Source organism: Mauremys mutica, chromosome 1 (genome assembly GCF_020497125.1).
Source record: "Mauremys mutica isolate MM-2020 ecotype Southern chromosome 1, ASM2049712v1, whole genome shotgun sequence".
Lineage (NCBI taxonomy): Eukaryota > Metazoa > Chordata > Testudines > Geoemydidae > Mauremys > Mauremys mutica.
Window position 1 is genome coordinate 8,224,394 of NC_059072.1, and position 20,448 is coordinate 8,244,841.

Consider the following 20,448-nt stretch of genomic DNA (forward strand, 5'->3'; position numbering starts at 1 on the left):
TCCCCCATCTGTCAGTATCCATCCATTGTCTCTTGTCTTATACTTGGACTGTAAGTTCTTTGGGGCAGGGACTGTCTTTTTGTCTGATTTTTGTCCAGCACCTAGCACAAAGGGGTCCTGGCCCATGACTGAGGCTTGTTGTAATAATTGGGCCTACAAATTTACCCTAATTATGAGCTCAATTGTAACAAGTACATGACAGCTTATAAAATGTCACAATAACCCAGAATAACAAACGTTGATGGGAAAAGGTCGGAAAGATTGAATTAGTCCAAATAAAAAAAAGTCTCCTTATATAATTTAAGGACTGTGTTAAGATCATGCTTGGTAAACCAGAAAAGTGTGCAACCAAAAATCGGTGAACCAAAATTGGTGTGTTGGAAACTGGATCTAATTGGTGGACGAAATAAAGAGGCGGGTGGGCTATTCCCCTATCACTCCCTTTTGGGGTTCTTAAAGGAAGAGACTTTGGGAGAAAAATTGGCTGCAGGTCCAATCTTCACCATCATGGCTGCCACCCCCACCATCTCCTGGGAACTTCTACATCCTAATCCTGAGAGATGTCCTGACCAGGCCTAGCCAGAGAGAGGAACCCAGATAACATCAGGGCCGCCCAGAGGATTCAGGGGGCCTGCGGTCTTCGGCGACAGGGGGCCCCCGCTTCAGTGGTAATTTGGCGGCGGTGGGTCCTTCTGCTCCGGGACCCAACGCCAAAGTGCCCAGAAGACCCGCGGCGGGACCCCCACTGCCAAATTGCCACCAAAGACCCGCTGCGGGTCTTTGGAGCACTTCGGCGGCGGGTCCCGGAGCGGAAGGACCCCTCGCCGCCAAATTGCCACCGAAGACCCGGAGCGGAAGAAGCTCCAGGGGCCCGGCCCTGCGAGAGTTTTCCGGGGCCCCGGAGCGAGTGAAGGACCCCACTTCGGGGGCCCCGAAAAACTCTAGTGGGGGCCCCTGCGGGGCCAGGGGCAAACTGCCCCACTTGTCCCCCCCCTCTGGGCGGCCCTGAATGACATCGGCACCTTTGCTAGCTACAGAGGAATCCCAACTGCCACCTAGGATGAAACAAGATCAGACTTTAACAGCAGCAGCTCCAGTCTGTCTCAACTAACTTCTCTCTTCCTCAAATGGACAGTTATCATCACCTACCTAAGAGACTGTCAAACAAGGTTGTTTTTTTTTTCTTTTAAAAACTCTCCAGTGAAAAGGAATTAGGGATTATTAAAATGAAAGCCTTATTGAATATTTAACATTTCAAATATGTTAACTCTTTTTCCTTCTAAAGTTCAAAGGATTGTTAATGGTGTGTTTGCCATGGCACTAAGCAGGCTGAGGTCTCCGTATACAAAACCTCAGACCTTGTTTAACATTGTTTAATGTTGGACAGTGACTTGATTATGTTAACATTTTTAGCCCATATATTACATCTAAATTAATACCACAGGCTCCGAGGCTCAAGTAATTATTATTACTCATATTAACATTAAATTCTTTCATTAAGAGGTGTGTATCATAAGAACAACCAGACTGAGTCACACCAATGGTCCATCTAGCCCAGTATCCTACCCTGACAGTGGCCAGTATCTGAGCTTTAGAGGTAATGTACGGAACAGGCAACTTTGGAGAGATTCACCCCTGTCTTCCCCTCCCAGCTTCTCACTTACAGCTTAGGGAAATCCTGAATCTGAGCACAAAGGAGTTAAAGTGAACTCCAAAGATCACACTTCATATCCCAGTGCTGCAGTGAGCATTTGTTTATCATCTTTGCCATGTCTAGGGAGTATGACTCATGGCTTTCTTAGCTTTTCAGGGCATGAAGGTTTTTTGTTTTCCCTTGACAGAGAATTTGATCTTTACAAACACTCTCACTCACCCCGCCTTTATAAATATTAATGTTTTACTAAGTTAAATCAATTTCATCATTAGATTAAAAACTATTTCACCTTGATTTTCAAGGCAGCATTGTATGGTTGAGTGAAGCTACACAGTGAAGATGGGCAGCTATTCAGAATGAACAGCCCTTCACAAAAACAACAACAACAAACCACCTTCTCCTGTTGTCGTTTCCACAAAGGATACGGTCCAGTGTGAGTTTAGTAAGTGACTGGTATGCGGACAGATCTCGCATTTCAGGTATTTGATTGTATGAAAAATCCACCTCCTGAAGAGAAAAAGGACACATGAGGTTTCTTTCCTTTCTTCTGGACTTTCAGCTGCCTGTGAAACTAACTGGCTTTTCCATTATACTTGTGGTGGGGTTTGTGGACAAAACAAAAGGGTCATTAATATTAACACATGGTGAGACATAACAAAAGGGTTTTTAATTAGATAAATAACACAAATTTTGGAAGCTTCATTAACTATTCTGTGTTCCTCCTACAGATAATATTAATGGTCCTGGCAATGATGCATAAAGATTAGAGATCAGGGAGGGAAAGCAGAGGAATCCCCAGTGGTAGCATTTCAAAACAATGTCCAGACCTTTGTAACCCATAGTGGACTATATCAAAACAATAGCAGAGAAAGTGGAACAGTATATGGCTACATGTCACATACATCTTTCACAGTACTGATTGGTACCAGTCAATCTGAAAGGTGAGAACTGATTCCATTCAAGATTTGATTCATTTGGCAAAATCTTAACCAGTACAACGAATTGTGTAAAATGCCATTCCCATAGTGTTTGGGGTTCAGGAATGTGAAACCAAATGAGAGGTGCAATTATTTTTTTTAAATGGCAACCAGAATAAGATGGATTTGTAGGGGACAAAGGAAGTTTGAGCTCTTTGCCTGGTTTAGTACAGAATCTAAATTACATTTAAAAAGCCTCTTTGAATTCAAACCTGACAAAAAACATTTTTCACAACTTACCTTGAGATTTTTAGGTGGCTTGAAATCAAAGTATGTAGTCAGTTCATTATTGGAAGCATCAAGTTCCAGTAAGTAAGACATGTGACTGACACAAGACAAATCTATAACAAAGGGGAAACACCAAATTAAATAAAATAATACATAGGGAAATACATAGATTACGGAGTCATAATGTAATATAGAAATTACAACCGCTAGCAACCAAAAATCAATTTTAAACCATGCAAGACATAGAACAAGGCTTCGCCCACAGTAATTCAATGTATTAGCACCTCTTCCTACACAAAAGATACTTTGTGAACAACTCAAGACAGAGATAAATGCCCAATTCCTAAATCAAATCTCTATTTTTTAAAATTGGTTTAGTTTGCTATCATCCTAATTTAACTTTGTCACCTAGAGAGAAAATTTTCAAAAGAGCCTTAGTGATTTATGAGCCTAAATCTCATTTCCAAAAGTAACTTAGGCTCTTTAGTCTCAGACAAGACTGCAAATTTTCCTTTAGATCAGTCACAAATCATCTGTGTTCCACACAGCATCACTCAAGCCAATTTTAAGAGTTATGTGCATAATAGCAGAGCAAGCGATTCCCCCCCCTGAATTTAGATCTTAGTAATTACTTCATAAAAGGCATAATCTTAAAGAGGTCAGGAAAGGAGAGATTATCTCTTGGGAGAAGGGCCCTATTCAATTCAGACATCTACTTGGTACTCTACTTGGAAAAAATTAAAATGGGCACAGTGAGGTTGTGACAGTCACAGTGATGTACAAGTATCAGAGGGGTAGTCGTGTTAGTCTGGATCTGTAAAAGCAGCAAAGAATCCTGTGGCATCTTATAGACTAACAGACATTTTGCAGCATGAGCTTTCGTGTGTGAATACCCACTTCGTCGGATGCATGTAGTGGAAATTTCCAGGGGCAGGTATATATATGCAGACAAGAATCAGGCTAGAGATAACGAGGTTAGTTCAATCAGGGAGGATGAGGCCCTGTTCTAGCAGTTGAGGTGTGAAAACCAAGGGAGGAGAAACTGGTTTTGTAGTTGGCAAGCCATTCACAGTCTTTGTTTAATCCTGAGCTGATGGTGTCAAATTTGCAGATGAACTGGAGCTCAGCAGTTTCTCTTTGAAGTCTGGTCCTGAAGTTTTTTTGCTGCAGGATGGCCACCTTAAGATCTGCTATTGTGTGGCCAGGGAGGTTGAAGTGTTCTCCTACAGGTTTTTGTATATTGCCATTCCTAATATCTGATTTGTGTCCATTTTGTCCTTTTCCGTAGAGACTGTCCAGTTTGGCTAATGTACATAGCAGAAGGGCATTGCTGGCATATGATGGCATATATTACATTGGTGGACGTGCAGGTGAATGAACCGGTGATGGTGTGGCTGATCTGGTTAGGTCTTGTGATGGTGTCGCTGGTGTAGATATGTGGGCAGAGTTGGCATCGAGGTTTGTTGCATGGATTGGTTCCTGAGCTAGAGTTACTATGGCGCGGTGTGCAGTTATTGGTGAGAATATGCTTCAGGTTGGCAGGTTGTCTGTGGGCGAGGACTGGCCTGCCACCCAAGGCCTGTGAAAGTGTGGGATCATTGTCCAGGATGGGTTGTAGATCCCTGATGATGTGTTGGAGGGGTTTTAGCTGGGGACTGTATGTGATGGTAAGTGGAGTCCTGTTGGTTTCTTTCTTGGGTTTGTCTTGCAGTAGGAGGCTTCTGGGTACACGTCTGGCTCTGTTGATCTGTTTCCTTATTTCCTCGTGCGGGTACTGTAGTACAACAAACCATGCAACAAACCTCAATGCCAACTCTGCCCACATATCTACACCAGTGACACCATCACAGGACCTAACCAGATCAGCCACACCATCACCGGTTCATTCACCTGCACGTCCACCAATGTAATATACGCCATCATATGCCAGCAATGCCCCTCTGCTATGTACATCGGCCAAACTGGACAGTCTCTACGGAAAAGGATAAATGGACACAAATCAGATATTAGGAATGGCAATATACAAAAACCTGTAGGAGAACACTTCAACCTCCCTGGCCACACAATAGCAGATCTTAAGGTGGCCGTCCTGCAGCAAAAAAACTTCAGGACCAGACTTCAAAGAGAAACTGCTGAGCTTCAGTTCATCTGCAAATTTGACGCCATCAGCTCAGGATTAAACAAAGACTGTGAATGGCTTGCCAACTACAAAACCAGTTTCTCCTCCCTTGGTTTTCACACCTCAACTGCTAGAACAGGGCCTCATCCTCCCTGATTGAACTAACCTCATTATCTCTAGCCTGATTCTTGCTTGCATATATATACTTGCCCCTGGAAATTTCCACTACATGCATCCGACGAAGTGGGTATTCACCCAAGAAAGCTCATGCTCCAAAACGTCTGTTAGTCTATAAGGTGCCACAGGATTCTTTGCTGCTTTTACAGTGATGTACATTGGGAGAGCTGGAGATCAGTACAAGTACTAAGGCAGAGGCTACATGATGCTGCAGGTTACCGCACATGCCTTACTTATTATTATTATTAATAATCATGGACCAGGACCCCATTGTGCTAAGTGCTGTGCAAACACAGAATAAAATGACATGAGGCCTGATTGTGATCATCATAAAAGCAGCACGCAATTTGGTACGCTCCTGCCTCAGCTGGAAATCTTTGCTGAAGAGAAGCCCCAAGACTGGAATAGCTGTAAAATCTCCACCTTAACCTTGCACTAACATGGTTGTTTGCACTTTATGTCCAAATAATAAACCGGACAATAATCTTTACTTTCATGTTGCCTAGCATATGCTGGTACAGCTGTATGAATACCATCAGTAAATCATTCTCAAGGAGATGCAGCTATTGTATCACTCTACAGAGTTAGATTAGCAATGTCATTAATGTGTGGACGGGTTTTATGATATTAAAGCTACACAGAACACTGTATTTTTCATCTTAAATGATTTTACAAGCCAAGAGTTTACTAGCGTACTTACTACATACCATTAATTTTATTGTATGAAAGCTCCAACTTCTCTAGGTGAATGTATCTGGAAAGAATGCTAATGTCACTTAAATTACGCCCCTGGGAAAATAAAAACAAAGAAGCTTTAATAACTCGCTGTGTAACCACACCCTGCTCTCTTAGGAGACATGGTAGAAGGAAGTGTTGATGAGACATCCACAGCTTCCTCCCATGGATGCTGGGATCTGAGACCTCCAGAATATGATTACATAAAGCAAGATCTATTCACGCCCAAACCAGACACAAATGGGGAAAAAAGTCAAAGCAGAAAAAAAAAATGCAGTCATGAGAGATGGCTGCATCCAGAGGGAATGCCACAACATCAGGCTGCATATAAGAGGAACCTGTGGAGAGTCATCTTTAGCTGGGTTCAGCTCTGCTAATCTTCGTGGACAGCAGCAGTTGCCTCCCACCAGAGTGATGTTACAGGCTGTATTTCAAGTGGATTATCACCTCCCCCTCCTCCTCTGCTCTGACTGAGCAGAACAAGAGTACTGTAGGAAGTTACCCTGGAGACAGAGTAAAGAGGAATCCCTGACACCTACAGCTACAGCTGTTCCTAGTAGAAAACAAAGAGGGACTGATCCAGGAGTGAAGTCTCAGCCTCCCAAAGGTCCCCACATAAGGCACAGAAGTGACAACTACAGGAGGTGAAAAGATTACGCCTGCCTCCTGAAAAAAGAGGACATATCTTGTCACGCAGGCCATCGCCTGTTAAGAGTGAAACTCAGCTTAGGGTGACCCTTGTAAGTAGGGTGAGCAGATGTCCCGATTTTATAGGGACAGACCCAATTTTTGGATCTTTTTCTTATATAGGCTTCTATTACCCCCACCCCTGTCCTGATTTTTCACACTTGTCTGATCACCCTGCTTGTGAGCAGAGAACTACATCAGTGATCACAAAGATGGCTCTGCTGAAAGATGTTTGTTCTTTGGTTGTACTCACTGAAAGTGACAGATTAAGGTAAACAAACTTGGTGCCAGGGGCTGAACGCCCCAGTTTGTACAGGGCCTCAGCCACAGTATCTTCATCCAGTACCCCATCAAAATGTTCCTGCAAAACACAAGAAAGACAGCTACACTCTTAGATAGATTTAAGAAACCACATTCTATACTGTTCAATCCTACTGAAGTCACTAGGATTGCATGGGATGCAAGTCAGAACAGAACACAGGTTTTAGTTCTAGCCTCATGTCCCTACTGTGGCACCATTTGCAACAGCTTTATACACCCAGAAAAACAAAATATTATTGGATATAACTTTAGCATTCAAAACATACTGGAACATACTGTACACTAGCTCCGAACTCTCATATGAGCAATAGAAAAGGCCTAAGTCAATGTTTTCAAAAGGGGCCATTTAGTTTTCTGTACCTCATATTTCAGATGCAAAACTTTCAAAAGGGCTTGATCTGCAGAGGCGCTGAGTGCATGCATCTCCCTTAGGCCTTGTCTACACTACAAGACTATTTCGAATCAACTTAGTTCGAATTTGTGGATTCGACCTTATGAAGTCGAATTTGTGTATCCATACTAAATACACTAATTCGAATTTCTGAGTCCACATTCACGGGGCCAGCGTCGACTTTGGAAGCGGTGCACTGTGGGAAGCTATCCCACAGTTCCCGCAGTCCCCGCTGCCCATTGGAATGCTGGGTAGAGCCCCCAATGCCTGCTGGGGGGAGAAATGTGTCGAGGGTGGTTTTGGGTAAGTGTCGTCATTGAACCGTCAATCACAACCTCCCTCCCTCCCTCCGTGAAAGTGCCTGCGGGCAATCTGTTCGTGCACTTTTCTGGTCAGTGACAGCGCGGACGCCACAGCACTGCAAGCACGGAGCCCGCTGCGATCATCGCCGTTTTCTCCTCCTCGCACTTTATCATCCACGTCTTCCACAGTCAGCTGCTGAGAAATTGGGCTACTTTTCAATGGTGCTGCAAGCACTGGGGGACCATAGGGGACGTTTTACAAACATCAACGTCGGGTGGCCGGGCAAGGTTCATGATGCGTGTGTTTTCAGGAACTGTGGGCTGCTCAGACGCCTGCAGGAAGGTAGTTTCTTCCCGGACCACGAAATAACTGTTAAGGATGTGCAGATGCCTATAGTCATCCTCGGGGACCCAGCCTGCCCGCTAATGCACTTGCTCATGAAGCCCTATACAGGCGCCTGGGACAGCGACAAGGAACTCTTCAAATACCAGCGAGCAGCGTGACCTGTGACTGTTCAGTTTCTTTACAGAGAAGCTGAACCTGCCCCTGTTTCTTTACCCAGTTACTGTTGACTCTCCTCTTCGGTTACATACCCCGTTCACCCCGTTACCCCCACTTCCAGCACACGTGTAAAAATAAAATACATGTCCCATTATTACTTAACAAAGGTTTCTTTATTCATGACTTTTCGTGAAAGGGTTGAAACTGGGACACAGGCTGTGCTGGCTAGGGTGTGCGGTGATGTAAAGACCGCCTCTAAACTCAAGGAATGACAGGCTCCTGCTCCTAGAGCGGTCCGCAGTACCGGAATGCTTCTTTCAACGGAGCCTGCCATCCCTCTTTATGGAATTCTGTGTGCGGGCGGATATGTGACCTTGTGGTGGAGGAGGACGGATACAGATTCCTCAGCTGCGTGACTCAGCGGTCCAGGACAAGGACCGCTGTATAAGATCTGTAACCGCCCTCCCCCGCTGCAAAGTCACATCTCCCCTGCCCACACAGATCCTGGAAACCACCTCCAAAAACCGACCAGGTTGCCTACTGACTGCACCATGTGTGTGACCCGCTGCTGATCCTGCCCCCGTGTCTGTACCCTGGGAAAGGTGACTATCCTATGCAATTAACCACCCCCTTCCCCACGCCCCCCATTCGAACACAGTCTTCTTTAAAAAACATAACGGAAACAGTAATTAACAGCACATCTTTTTATTAATTAAGTAGACAGTTAGGGGATGGGACTGGGATTGGGACTACTGTGAGTCTGGAAGTGAAGGACTTCGGCAACTGTAGGGTCTGAGAGCTTTTGGGTACTTGAGCACTGTGCTGTGGTGCAGTGACAGTATTCACGTCCCAGGCCGCCCCTCCTCCTGATTATTTTCGGTGAGGGGGGTATGGGACTTTGTGGCGGGGGAGGGCGGTTGCAGATACACTGCAGGGGGGCTCTGTCCTCCTGCAGTCCTGCAGAACATCCACAAGGCGCCTGAGCGTGTCCGTTTGCCCCTCACTAGTCCAAGCATTGTTTCAGTCGCCTGCTTGTCTTCCTCACGCCACCTCTCCTCCCGTTCGCTGTGTGAGCGCTGGCACAGAGAGACGGTCTCCCTCCACTGGCTCTGCTGGTCCGCCTCTGCTAGGTAGCAGCCCATACGTTCCTCGAACATCTTGTCCCTTGTCTTTTTCTTTCGCCGCCTAATCTTCGCCAGCCTCTGCGAGGGGGATGCTGTGGCAGGTCTGGAGACAGTGGAAGCTGTGAGATGGGAAACAGGGAGTGAATTCCTTGCAAAGATACATTTTTGCGAACAATTAACTGAGTCTAGGCTGTCTCTGTGAATTCTGGGTTGAGACCCCTGTGCCTGCTGGGGCAGAAATCATTTTCGCGGTGGATTCTGGGTAAATGTCGCCAGTCATTCCTTCCTCCAGGAAAGCAACGGCAGACAATCATTTCAAGCCCGTTTTCCCAGAATTGCCCTGGCATACGCCATAGCGTGGCAACCATGGACACTGTTTTGCCTTTTGTGTATGTCACCGTATGTGTACTAGATGCCGCTGACAGAGGCGGGCCAGCAGCGCTACACAGCAGCATGCTTTTGCTTTTGCATGACAGCAGAGATGGTTACCAGCCATATTGCACCATCCAAACCCTTCCATAAATTGGAACTAAGATGATCATGGCTACCAGTCCTTTTGTACCATTTGCTGCTGTCATAAGTGCCCCTGGCTGCTCTTAGCCAGGGGCGCAAAATCCAAAATTGGGAATGACTCCCTGAGTCAATCCCTCCTTTTTGGTATCTAAAAATAGAATCAGTCCTGCCTAGATTATGGGCAAGTGTACTAGAGAACCACTGTATCAGAGAACCAGGGAGCACAGCTGCTCTGTGTCCGATCCTGCATAAATTATGAGCTGTATGCTATTCACAGGGGGTGCTCCTGCAACAACACCACCTGTTCATTCCGTTCTTACCCCAGCCTTCCTGGGCTACCATACCATTGTCCCAACACTTGTGTGATGAAGTAATAAAGAATGCAGGAATAAGACACAGTGACTTGTTTGTGAGAAATGAGTGGAAGGAAGCCTCCAGCTGCAATGATAGTCCAGGCAGGACATTAAGGAGTGTGGATGAAGGAGCCCATCATCCCTCTGCTAGTCCAGGGGCAATTGAATCTTTTATTTACAATGAAGGGTGGGGGCTGATGGAGCTCAGCCCCCTGTTGCAATGATGAGGACGGTTACCAGCCATATTGCACCATCTGCCATCAAAAATTAGGGACAGGCGCCCTTGATCGACCTTACTGATGCTAGTCGGCATGGTTACCAGCCCTTTTGCACTGCCCCATGTGCCAATAGGCTGATGATGAGGACGGATTTCCATCCTTTTGTACCATCAGCCATCCATAGCGTGGGGGGAGCAAGGATGTTGGTGTTGAGTGCTGCACCATCGCGTCTATCTGCAGCATTCAGTAAAGATAGGGTGACATGTAAAAGAGTCAAGAGAGGATTGTTTTCACTTCTGGTGGTGGGTGGGGTGTGTGCGCAAATTGTCGAACTATGCCCTGACCCACCGCAGACACTGTGTTTGACCCTAGAAGCATTTGGAGCTCATCCAAGAATGCAAATACTTTTCGGAGACAGCAGGAACTGTGGGATACCTTGCGTCCTCATTCCCCCCTCCCTCCATGAGCGTCCATTATATTCTTTGGCTTTCCGTTACGCTCGTCACGCAGCTGCGTGATGAGTCTGTGCTATGCCGTCTGTCCGTAGATTTTTAAAAAATACTTTGGACCAGGCGTAAAATTACAGTAATTAACCTAATTAGATGCAGGAGTCTCCGAGCGAGATCACCCTGAGGAGGGTCACTGAAGGAGATAGAGAGCGCATGCTGCGTGAAAGCTAGCACGAACCAGGGCCCGATGCAGCCGTGCTCGGGGAGGCAGTGCTCCCTGAGTACCTCATGAAAGCCTTGCGCGGAAAACTGTGCTACCACGGAGCACCCAATAAGGCAGCTCTCCTCAGGAACCTCCTGCTGATGCTTTTCGATTAACGCAAGGAGAGCTTCGTGGAGATCTCCAAGGATGATTTCTGTTCTATGCCCATATCTAGAGAGCCCTCCTTTTCACACAGTTAAGATTCCTGTTATATTAAGAATAAAAGTTAACATGGTTAAAGCACTTACCGACTGCTCCTTCCCCTGATTCAGGGTCCGGGTTAATGGCCGGGGAGGGTTGTTGGGGGATCTCCGTGATGGTGATGAATAGATCCTGGCTGTCGGGGAAACCAGCGTTGTAAGCGCTCTCGCCTGCCTCGTCCTCCACAAACCCTTCCTCATCTTCCCCATCCGCGAACATCACCGAGGAACTGGCCGTCGACACTGTCCCATCGTCAGAGTCCACGGTCACTGGTGGGGCAGTGGTGGCAGGCTCCGTAGCGTCCGTTTGCCGCTTTGATTTTTTGGTAGCCTTGTCTGGGGTCCTTGATTTTCACGCGGCGCTGCGTTGCATCCCGCCTGTATCCTCTGTCTCTCATGGCTTTGGAGACCTTCTCGTAGGTCTTCGCATTCCCTGTTTTGGAGCACAGCTCCGAAAGCACAGACTCCTCGCCCCACACACCGATCAGATCGAAGAGTTCCCAGTCAGTCTATGCTGGGTCCCTCTTTCTATTCACAGATAACATGAACTCCTCTGCTGGAGAGCTCTGCATCGTTGCAGGTGCTGCGGAGCTCGCCCTGATGTCCAGCCAGGACGTCAGATTCAAAGTGCCCAGACAGGAAAATGAATTCAAATTTTCCCGGGTCATTTCCTGTGTGGCTGGTCAGAGAATCCAAGCTCGGACTGCTGTCCAGAGCGTCAACAGAGTGGTGCACTGTGGGATAGCTCCCGGAGCTACTAAGTTCGATTTGCATCCACACCTAGCCTAATTCGAGCTAGCCATGTCGAATTTAGCGTTACTCCACCTGCCGGGGTGGAGTACCAAATTCGAACTAACGAGCCCTCTAGTTCGAATTAAATGGCTTCCTGGTGTGGACAGTTGAGCGGTTAGTTCGAATTAACGCTGCTAAATTCGAATTAAAGTCCTAGTGTAGACCAGGCCTTAGATGTCAACTGGGTTACGAATGCTCAGTTCTTCTGCAGATCAGACCTAAAATATCTCAAGCTGGGTACTCAAAAATTAACACAGCCCGAGAATCAATGGCCCCTTAACATTTTTTGCTTGAGTAATGTGAAATCCTTTTCACAAAACAACCAGTCCTCTGCCAAAGTGGGTAGTTAACAGATGGCACTAGTGAACCAGCGCACAGGTTTAATGAGAAAATAAGCCAATGATTTGTGAAATTCCTATGAGCTTGGAGAAGCCACACAATGATCTCAATCTAGGGACCAAGATAAATAATTTATCAAAGAGTAATAATGCAACTCCTAACACCTCCTACAGCAATTGGAGCTACAGAGATACTACAGCGGATGGTGCTACAGAAATATTTAAGACATGATTAAATATATGAGGTGACAATGCCTTGGTGATGGGCAGATTGGAGACAGATGAAACGAAACAAATCCATTCCTTCCTGGGAATGTATTGAACGTCAGGGCTGGGCACACACACTGCTCAGCTATGCTGAGGTGCCTTTGCTCGCCAGCATTAATTCAGCAATTTGCATGCCAGCCTGTTTTCTGCCCCTTTCTGGCAGGGAACCGGTAGGTGCAGAAGATGAAGCTCCCCACTGATGGAAGCAACACAGGGGAAGGAGGGCAGGGAAATAAACTCAGCCTCAGCTATACCCCTCCTTCTGTCTGACACAGACACACATTGCGGGTGGGAGAGTGACAAGAAAATTCATGATCGGATTCCCCGCCCCCCCCCCCCGGCCTGGCAGTATAGGGTGACCAGATGTCCCGATTTGATAGGGACAGTCCAGATTTTGGGGGCTTTGTCACATATAGGCACCTATTAACCCCCACTCCCTGTCTCGATTTTGTACACTTGCTCTCCGGTCACCCTATCCAGGCACCCAGGGAGGGCACTGCCAGACCACCCAGTCAGGGCTCAACAGATGCAGGCAGGCAGAACCCCTGCGCTGTGTAGACGGGGGGGGGCTTTGGAGTTGCGGCTCCCACCCCGCTACCTAGACGTGGGCGCCCGAGCGGGAAGGTCGACGCAGCCCCAGTCTGCCCACCCGGGCCGGGCGTCCCCACACGCTCCGGACACCCGTGGGCCGGGGCGTGCCCGCCCCCAGCCGGGCTGCGCGCTCCGCTTCCCCACCACCGGCAGGGCAGATCTCGGGCCCGGGCCCTGGGCCAGACCCTCCCCGCCCCCCGTAGCCCTGGGGCAGGGACCGAGCTGAACCTCCATGGGCTGCGGCTCCAGGTCCAGGTCCGAGTCCGAATCCGAGTCCTCCTCCCCCGCCTGCGGCTCTGGCTCCAGCTCCGGGTAGCAGCCACTGAGCGGCGCCTGCCCGAGGCGGGGACCGTCCCCAGGCGGCGTCGGTCCCAGGGGGACCCCGCCGAGGCGCTGGGCGGGGGAGGGCGGGCGCCCCCACGTGCCGTCCTCCTCGCCCCCCCGCTCGGCCATGGGGAGCGGTGGGAGTGGGGGAGAAGGGGCGGGGGGGGGTGAGTGTGCTGGTGCTTCAGACTCGGCTGCCCCCCGGCAGGGGCCCGGTTGCCGCCATCTTGTTTACCAGCCCGTTGCTTGGGAAACGGGGCGCCGGCTCGCGGGGGCTCCTGGGAAAGCGGGAGCAAACGGATGCTGGGAGATGTAGTTCCCACCGCGAGGGAGAGCCACTGGGAAGCGGTGCATGCTGGGCGATGTAGTTCCCACCGCGAGGGAGAGCCGTTGGGAAGCGGTGCATGCTGGGCGTCGTAGTTCTCAGCGCAGCGCAGCTTGGGCCTCTGTCTCCCCCAGCCTGGCAGCAGCGCCCACCCAGCATCCCTGCCCAGCTGGTGTAGGACTGTCCCCTTCTCGCTGTGCGGCAGGGAGCAGGGCCCCATCCTGTGCGGGACGTTCTGGGGTCCGGGTTAAGGTGACCAAATGTCCTGTTTTTATAGGGACAGTCCCAATATTTGGGGCTTTTTTTTAATAGGGGCTCCTATTACCCCTCACCCCCGTCCCAATTTTTCACACTTGCTGTCTGGTCACCCTAGTCTGGGCATCAGGCGGGCACTGCCACATCCATAGAATGTAGGACGTTCTGGTGCTTTAGGGAACGGTATCACCCTGCCCCCACTGGTGTGACCCCCACCATCACTACATGACCCCCACGCACGGGGCATGTGAGGTCACACACGCAAGACGGCAGCAGCGCGCTCGGTGTTCTCCATCCAATACCAGACAGGTGGATAAACCTTAGACCGGGGTAGTCAATGGGTGGCCCGCGGGCCAATTCGGATCACCAGACAGTTTTGAATAGACCCTGAAATCTCTTTATTTACTTATCTTTATTATTTTCTCTGGAGTTTGGACCTTGACCAAAAAATATGGACCTTGAAAAGAAATAATAGACTACCCCTGCCTTAGACAAAGAGAATTTTCTGGCTTAAAAACTGGATGAACCGCCTGCCTGCCAGCTCCCAGGTCTCAGCCCTGGGCTTGTGATTACCCGGCTGGGAGGTCACAAAGTTGAGGATCCCAACTAGAGTTGGCAGGGGATACAGGACTGGGTAAAAAAACTGATGACATCTAAGCAACTTGCCCATGATCACCCCAGGAGACAGTGGGAGGGCCAGGTAGTGAACCTAAGGCCTGCTAAATGCTGCTAATCTAAGGTTTTAGCCACAAGGCTATCCTAACTTCTATTGTTTTTGTGGGGAGGACTGAAGGAGGGGAGGTGTAACTTTGGTAATTCTAAGTAGGTAGCTTACTCACAGGGCGGTTTCCCTCCACCCCCATCAAAAATGTTCATTTTGAAAATGTTCGGATCTTGAAATCTAAAAATGTCATTTAAACAAATTACAACTTTCAAAACCAGAAAAAAAAAATCAATAAACGAAAGTTCCATGAGAGAGAAGGTGGATGAGTAATATCTTTTATTGGACTGTCTGTTGGTGAAAGAGACAAGTCTTGAGTTTCACAGAGCTTTTCAGAAGTTGGTCCAATAAAAGATATTACCTCATCCACCTTGTCTCTATAATAGCCTGGGACCAACACGGCTACAATAACACTACAAACAAAAATTCTCTGGATGTTTTTGAAAAATGAAAAGGCATCTGTTGAGACAAAACTGTACTTGGGTATTTTCAGTAATGTGGCTTCTATAGAATACATTTATTTTCAAATTTCCTTCACTTTGATTTAGCTTGGTACATGGGGTAAACCAATCTTGTACCCATAATCAGTTTTGATTTTACTGATAGGTTTCAGAGTAGCAGCCCAGGGGAAGGGATAGCTCCATGGTTTGAGCATTGGCCTGCTAAACCCAGGGTTGCAAATTCAGTCCTTGAGGGGACCACTTAGGTATCTGGGGCAAAATCAGTATTTGGTCCTGCTAGTGAAAGCAGGGGGCTGGACTCCATGACTTTTCAGGGTCCCTTCCAGTTCTATGAGAGAGGTATATCTCTATATATTATTAGTCTGTATCCGCAAAAAGAACAGGAGTACTTGTGGCACTTTATCTGAGCATAAGCTTTTGTGGGCTACAGCCCACTTCATCGGATGCAGAGAATGGAACATATAATAAGGAGATATATATACACATACAGAGAACATGAAAAGGTGGGAGTTGCCCTACCAACGCTAAGAGGCTAATTAATTAACTAATGTAATTACACCCACTGAATCTATTTCCCCATGGTAAGTATCCTCACACTTTCTTGTCAAACTGTCTGAAATGGGCCATCTTGATTATCACCACAAAGTTTTTTTTCTCCTGCTGATAATAGCTCATCTTAATTAATTAGCCTCTTAGAGTTGGTAGGGCAACTCCCACCTTTTCGTGTTCTCTGTATGTGTATATATATCTCCTTACTATATGTTCCATTCTATGCATCCGATGAAGTGGGCTGTAGCCCACGAAAGCTTATGCTCAAATAAATTTGTTAGTCTCTAAGGTACCACAAGTACTCCTGTTTTGTTTTTGTTTTGTTTTTTGACTTTACTGTCTATCAGCATTAAACTTGACAGACTTTTTACAACTATTTTCCCATTACGAGTGGATCTATATATCTATATCTATATATATGGGGGGGGAAAAGGCAAACATTTGAGAGACAGCCCAGCAGCTGGACCATTGATGAGATAAGCTGAAAATCTACATTGTAGTTGAAAGTCTCCACCAAAACGGAATGTCTATTAAGGATTTCAGGCTACGTCACAGGGGTGAAAACTGATCAGACATGGGGTTAGGGAAACAGGAAAGAAGCTCTTCTAAGTACAAATATAAACACACTATTCTTTGAGATGGTAGGCGGATATTTCAAGAATTACTGAAGAGGCAGTGTGATGCAGTGGCCAGTGCCTTAGCCTGGAAATCAGGAGATCTGAATTCTATTCATGGCTGCATGACTCTGACTAAGTCCCTTTATCTCTCTGCCTCTGTTTCCACCCCGTTTGTCTTGTCTATTTAGACTATAAGTTCATCAGGTCACTCAGTGACTGTCTCTTATGTGTGTGGCACTGCCTACCACAACGGGTACCTGATTTTGTTTATGGTCTTCATGGCTCTATTATAATAGAATTGTTTATTTTAACATTTCAGATGAGAAAAACACAACAGATATTCACACTACAAGAGAACTAATGTCTTTGAAATGACAACAGCTGCCAAAAAACGTTTTTTGTTTCACTCTGACCTTTTCAAAGGAACCGAGGAGTTGCCCTACCAGATCACACCAGTGGTCCATCCAGTCCAATATCAAAATGGTTTTTGTAAAGGGAAATCATGCCTCACCAATCTACTGGAATTCTTTGAGGGGGTCAACAAACATATGGACAAGGGTGTTCCAGTGAATATAGTGTACTTAGATTTTCAGAAAGCCTTTGACAAAGTCCCTCACCAAAGGCTTTTAAGCAAAGTAAGCTGTCATGGGAGAAGATGGAAGGTCCTCTCATGGATCACTAACTGGTTAAAAGATAGGAAATAAAGGGTAGGAATAAATGGTCAGTTTTCAGAATGGAGAAAGGTAAATAGCAGTGTCCCCCCAGGGGTCTGTACTGAGACCAGTACTGTTCAACATATGTATAAATTATCTGGAAAAAGGCATAAACAGGTGGCAAAATGTAAAGATGATACAAAACTACTCAAGATAGTTAAGTCCAAAGCTGACGGCGAAGAGTTACAAAAGGATCTCACAAAACTGGGTGACTGGGCAACAAAATGGCAGATGAAATTCAATGTTGATAAATGCAAAGTAATGCACAATGGAAACCATAATCCCAACTATACATATACAATGATGGGCGTCTAAATTAGCTGTTACCACTCAAGAAAGAGATCTTGGAGTCATTGTGGAGAGTTCTCTGAAATCATCCACTCAATGTGCAGCGACAGGCAGAAAAACTAACAGAATGTTGGGAATCATTAGGAAAAGGCTATATAATAAGACAGAAAATATCGTATTGCCTCTATATAAATCCACTGTATGCCCACATCTTGAATACTGCGCACAGATCTAGTCGCCCCATCTCAAAAAGATATAATGGAACTGGAAACGGTTCAGAAAAGGGCAACAAAATGATTAGGGATATGGAACGGCTACAGTCTGAGGAAAGATTAATAAGACTGGGAGTTTTCATCTTGGAAAAGAGATGACGGGGGGGTGATATGATTGAGGTCTATTAAATTATGACGGTGTGGATAAAGTAAACAAGGAAGTGTTATTCACTCCTTCTTGTAACACAAGAACTAGGGGTCACCAAATGAAATTAATAGGCAGCAGGTTTAAAACAAACAAAAGGAAGTATTTCTTCACACAGTCAACCTCTGGAACTCTTTGCCAGAGGATGTTGTGAAGGCCAATACTATAACAGGGTTAAAAAAAGAACTGGATAAATTCATGGAGGATAGGTCCATCAATGGTTATTAGGATGGTGTCCCTAGCCTCTGTTTGTCAGAAGCTGGGACGACAGGGGATGGATCACTTGATGATTAACTGTGCTGTTCATTCCCTCTGAAGCACCTGGCATTGGGCACAGTTGGAAGTCAGGATACTGGGCTAGATGGACCTTTGGTCAGACCCAGTATGGCTAGGGTTGCCATGTGTCCGGTTTTTGACTGGAACGCCTCGTCGAAAAGGGACCCTCGTGGTGCTGGTCGGCAACGCCAACCGGGCCATTAAAAGTCTGGTTGGCAGCACAGCAGGGGCCCAAGGCTAAGGCAGGCTCCCTGCCTGCCCTACCTCCACGTGGTTCTCAGAAGCAGCCGCCAGGTCCCTGCGGCCCCTAGACACATGGGCAGCCTCGGAGGCTCTGCGCGCTGCCCCCAGCACCAGCTCCACAGCTCCCATTGTCTGGGAACCGTGACCAATGGGAGCTGCGGGGCCTGTGCCTCCAGGCGCGAGGCAGTGCACAGAGCCTCCCTGGCTGCCCATGCGCCTAGGAGCCACAGGGGCCTGGTGGCCGCCTCCTGGGAGCCACGGTAAGTGCCACCAGGACCCCACACCCCAACCCCCTCCCGCATCCCAACCCCCTGCCCCAGCACAGAGTCCCCTCCTGCAACCAAACTCCCTCCCAGAGCCCGCCCCCCCAACCCAACCCTCTGCCCCTCCTGCACCCCAAACCTATTATCCATGGCCCCACCCCAGAGCCCACACCCCCAGCTGCAGCCCTCACCCCCCACGCCTCAACCTCCTGCCCCAGCCCGGAACCCCCTCCTGCACTCCAAACCCCTCATTCCTGGCCCCACCCCAGAGCCCGCACCCCCAGCTGGAGCTCTCATCCCTCCCACACCCCAACCCTGCCCCAGCCCGGAGCTCTCTCCACACCCTGGACCCCTCATTTCTGGCCCCACCCAGAGCCCGCACACCCATCCTAGAGCCCCTACCCCCCACCCCAACCTCCTGCCCCAGCCCAGAGCCCTCTCCTGCACCCCAAACCCCTCAGCCCCAGCTCAGAGCCTGCACCCCCAGCCCAAAGTCCATACCCCTCCCACCCCAACCCCCTGCCCCAGCCCGGTGAAAGTGAGGGTGGGGAAGAGTGAGCAGCAGAGGGAGGGGGGATGGAGCAAGCAGAGGGTGGGGCCTCAGAGAAGGGGCAGGGCCTTGGGGCTGAGGCAGGCGTGTTTGGTTTTGTGCAATTAGAAAGCTGGCAACCCTAAGTACGGCTGTTCTTATACTGTGTCTCCGACAGTGACCAATACCAAATACTTCAGAGGAAATTGCAAGATATCCCGTAATGAAATAACCTAGTTAGCTTGTGCCCTGAAGCATGAGAATTTATGTCCCTTTTTTATGTCCCTGTCTAATGTATCTGTGGATGGTTCAATTATACAGACGCTCCCCGACTTACACAAGCGTTCGGTTCCGGAACGCCTTGCGTAACTCGAATTTTGCGTAAGTCGGAAACGTATCTCCGACCATTACGCAAAAAAAAAAACAAAAAAAAAAACCCTCCTATTTCTACCTTATGGAACTTTTATCGTAAACTCAGATTTGGGTACGTCGGGTTTACATAACTCGGGGACCATCTGTACATAGAAACGTAACCCCTTTCTAAAAAAGTCCTGCTCAATGCTAAGCCCCAGTGATATTCTGAGGCAGTTAATGATGCATCGTGTAAAAAAGAAAAAGACATTTCTTTCAAACAGTTTTAAATCTGCTGCTTTTCCATTTCATTGACTGGGTTGCAAAAAGGGGTCAATGGAGGAAGTCAAGCAATAAAGAAAAGTGATGTAGAATTTGATGGGAAGGATGCAAACATGCAGCCGCCAGAATCTAGCTCCAAGAATCATTGAATCATAGATTTTCAGGGTTGGAAGGGACCTCAGGAGGTCATCTAGTCCAACCCCCTGCTCAAAGCAGGACCAATCCTCAACTAAATCATCCTGGCCAGGGCTGCGTCAAGCTGGGCCTTAAAAATCTCCAAGGATGCAGATTCCACCATCTTCCTAGGTAACCCATTCCAGTGCTTCACCACCCTCCTAGTGAAATAATGTTTCCTAATATCCAACCTAGACCTCTCGCACTGCAACTTGAGACCATTGCTCCTTGTTTTGTCATCTGCCACCACTGAGAACAGCCGAGCTCCATCCTCTTTGGAACCCCCCTTCAGGTAGTTGAAGGTCGCTATCAAATCCCGCCTCACTCTTCTCTTCTGCAGACTAAACAAGCTCAGTTCCCTCAGCCTCTCCTCGTGATTCACGTGCCCCAACCCCCTGGTCATTTTCATTACTCTCCGTAAGACTCTCTCCAATTTGTCCACATCCCTTCTGTAGAGGGG

The 20,448-nt window shown here is 47.7% G+C and overlaps 1 protein-coding gene across 3 annotated transcripts in view; it reads right to left on the reverse strand.

Annotated features, from left to right (window-relative positions):
• The window catches only part of LRGUK (leucine rich repeats and guanylate kinase domain containing), an 83,603-nt gene extending 69,836 nt beyond the window's left edge, over positions 1–13,767 (reverse strand). For all 3 annotated transcript variants that reach the window (XM_045004792.1, XM_045004959.1, XM_045004875.1), the window contains exons 1-5: positions 13,429–13,767; positions 6,831–6,938; positions 5,863–5,944; positions 2,872–2,972; positions 2,080–2,161 (exon numbers count right to left, since the gene is read on the reverse strand). In XM_045004792.1, the coding sequence (XP_044860727.1) occupies positions 2,080–2,161; positions 2,872–2,972; positions 5,863–5,944; positions 6,831–6,938; positions 13,429–13,653 (598 nt within the window). In that variant the 5' untranslated portion in view covers positions 13,654–13,767. The remainder of the gene's footprint in view (positions 1–2,079; positions 2,162–2,871; positions 2,973–5,862; positions 5,945–6,830; positions 6,939–13,428) is intronic.
• Positions 13,768–20,448: the final 6,681 nt, after the last annotated feature.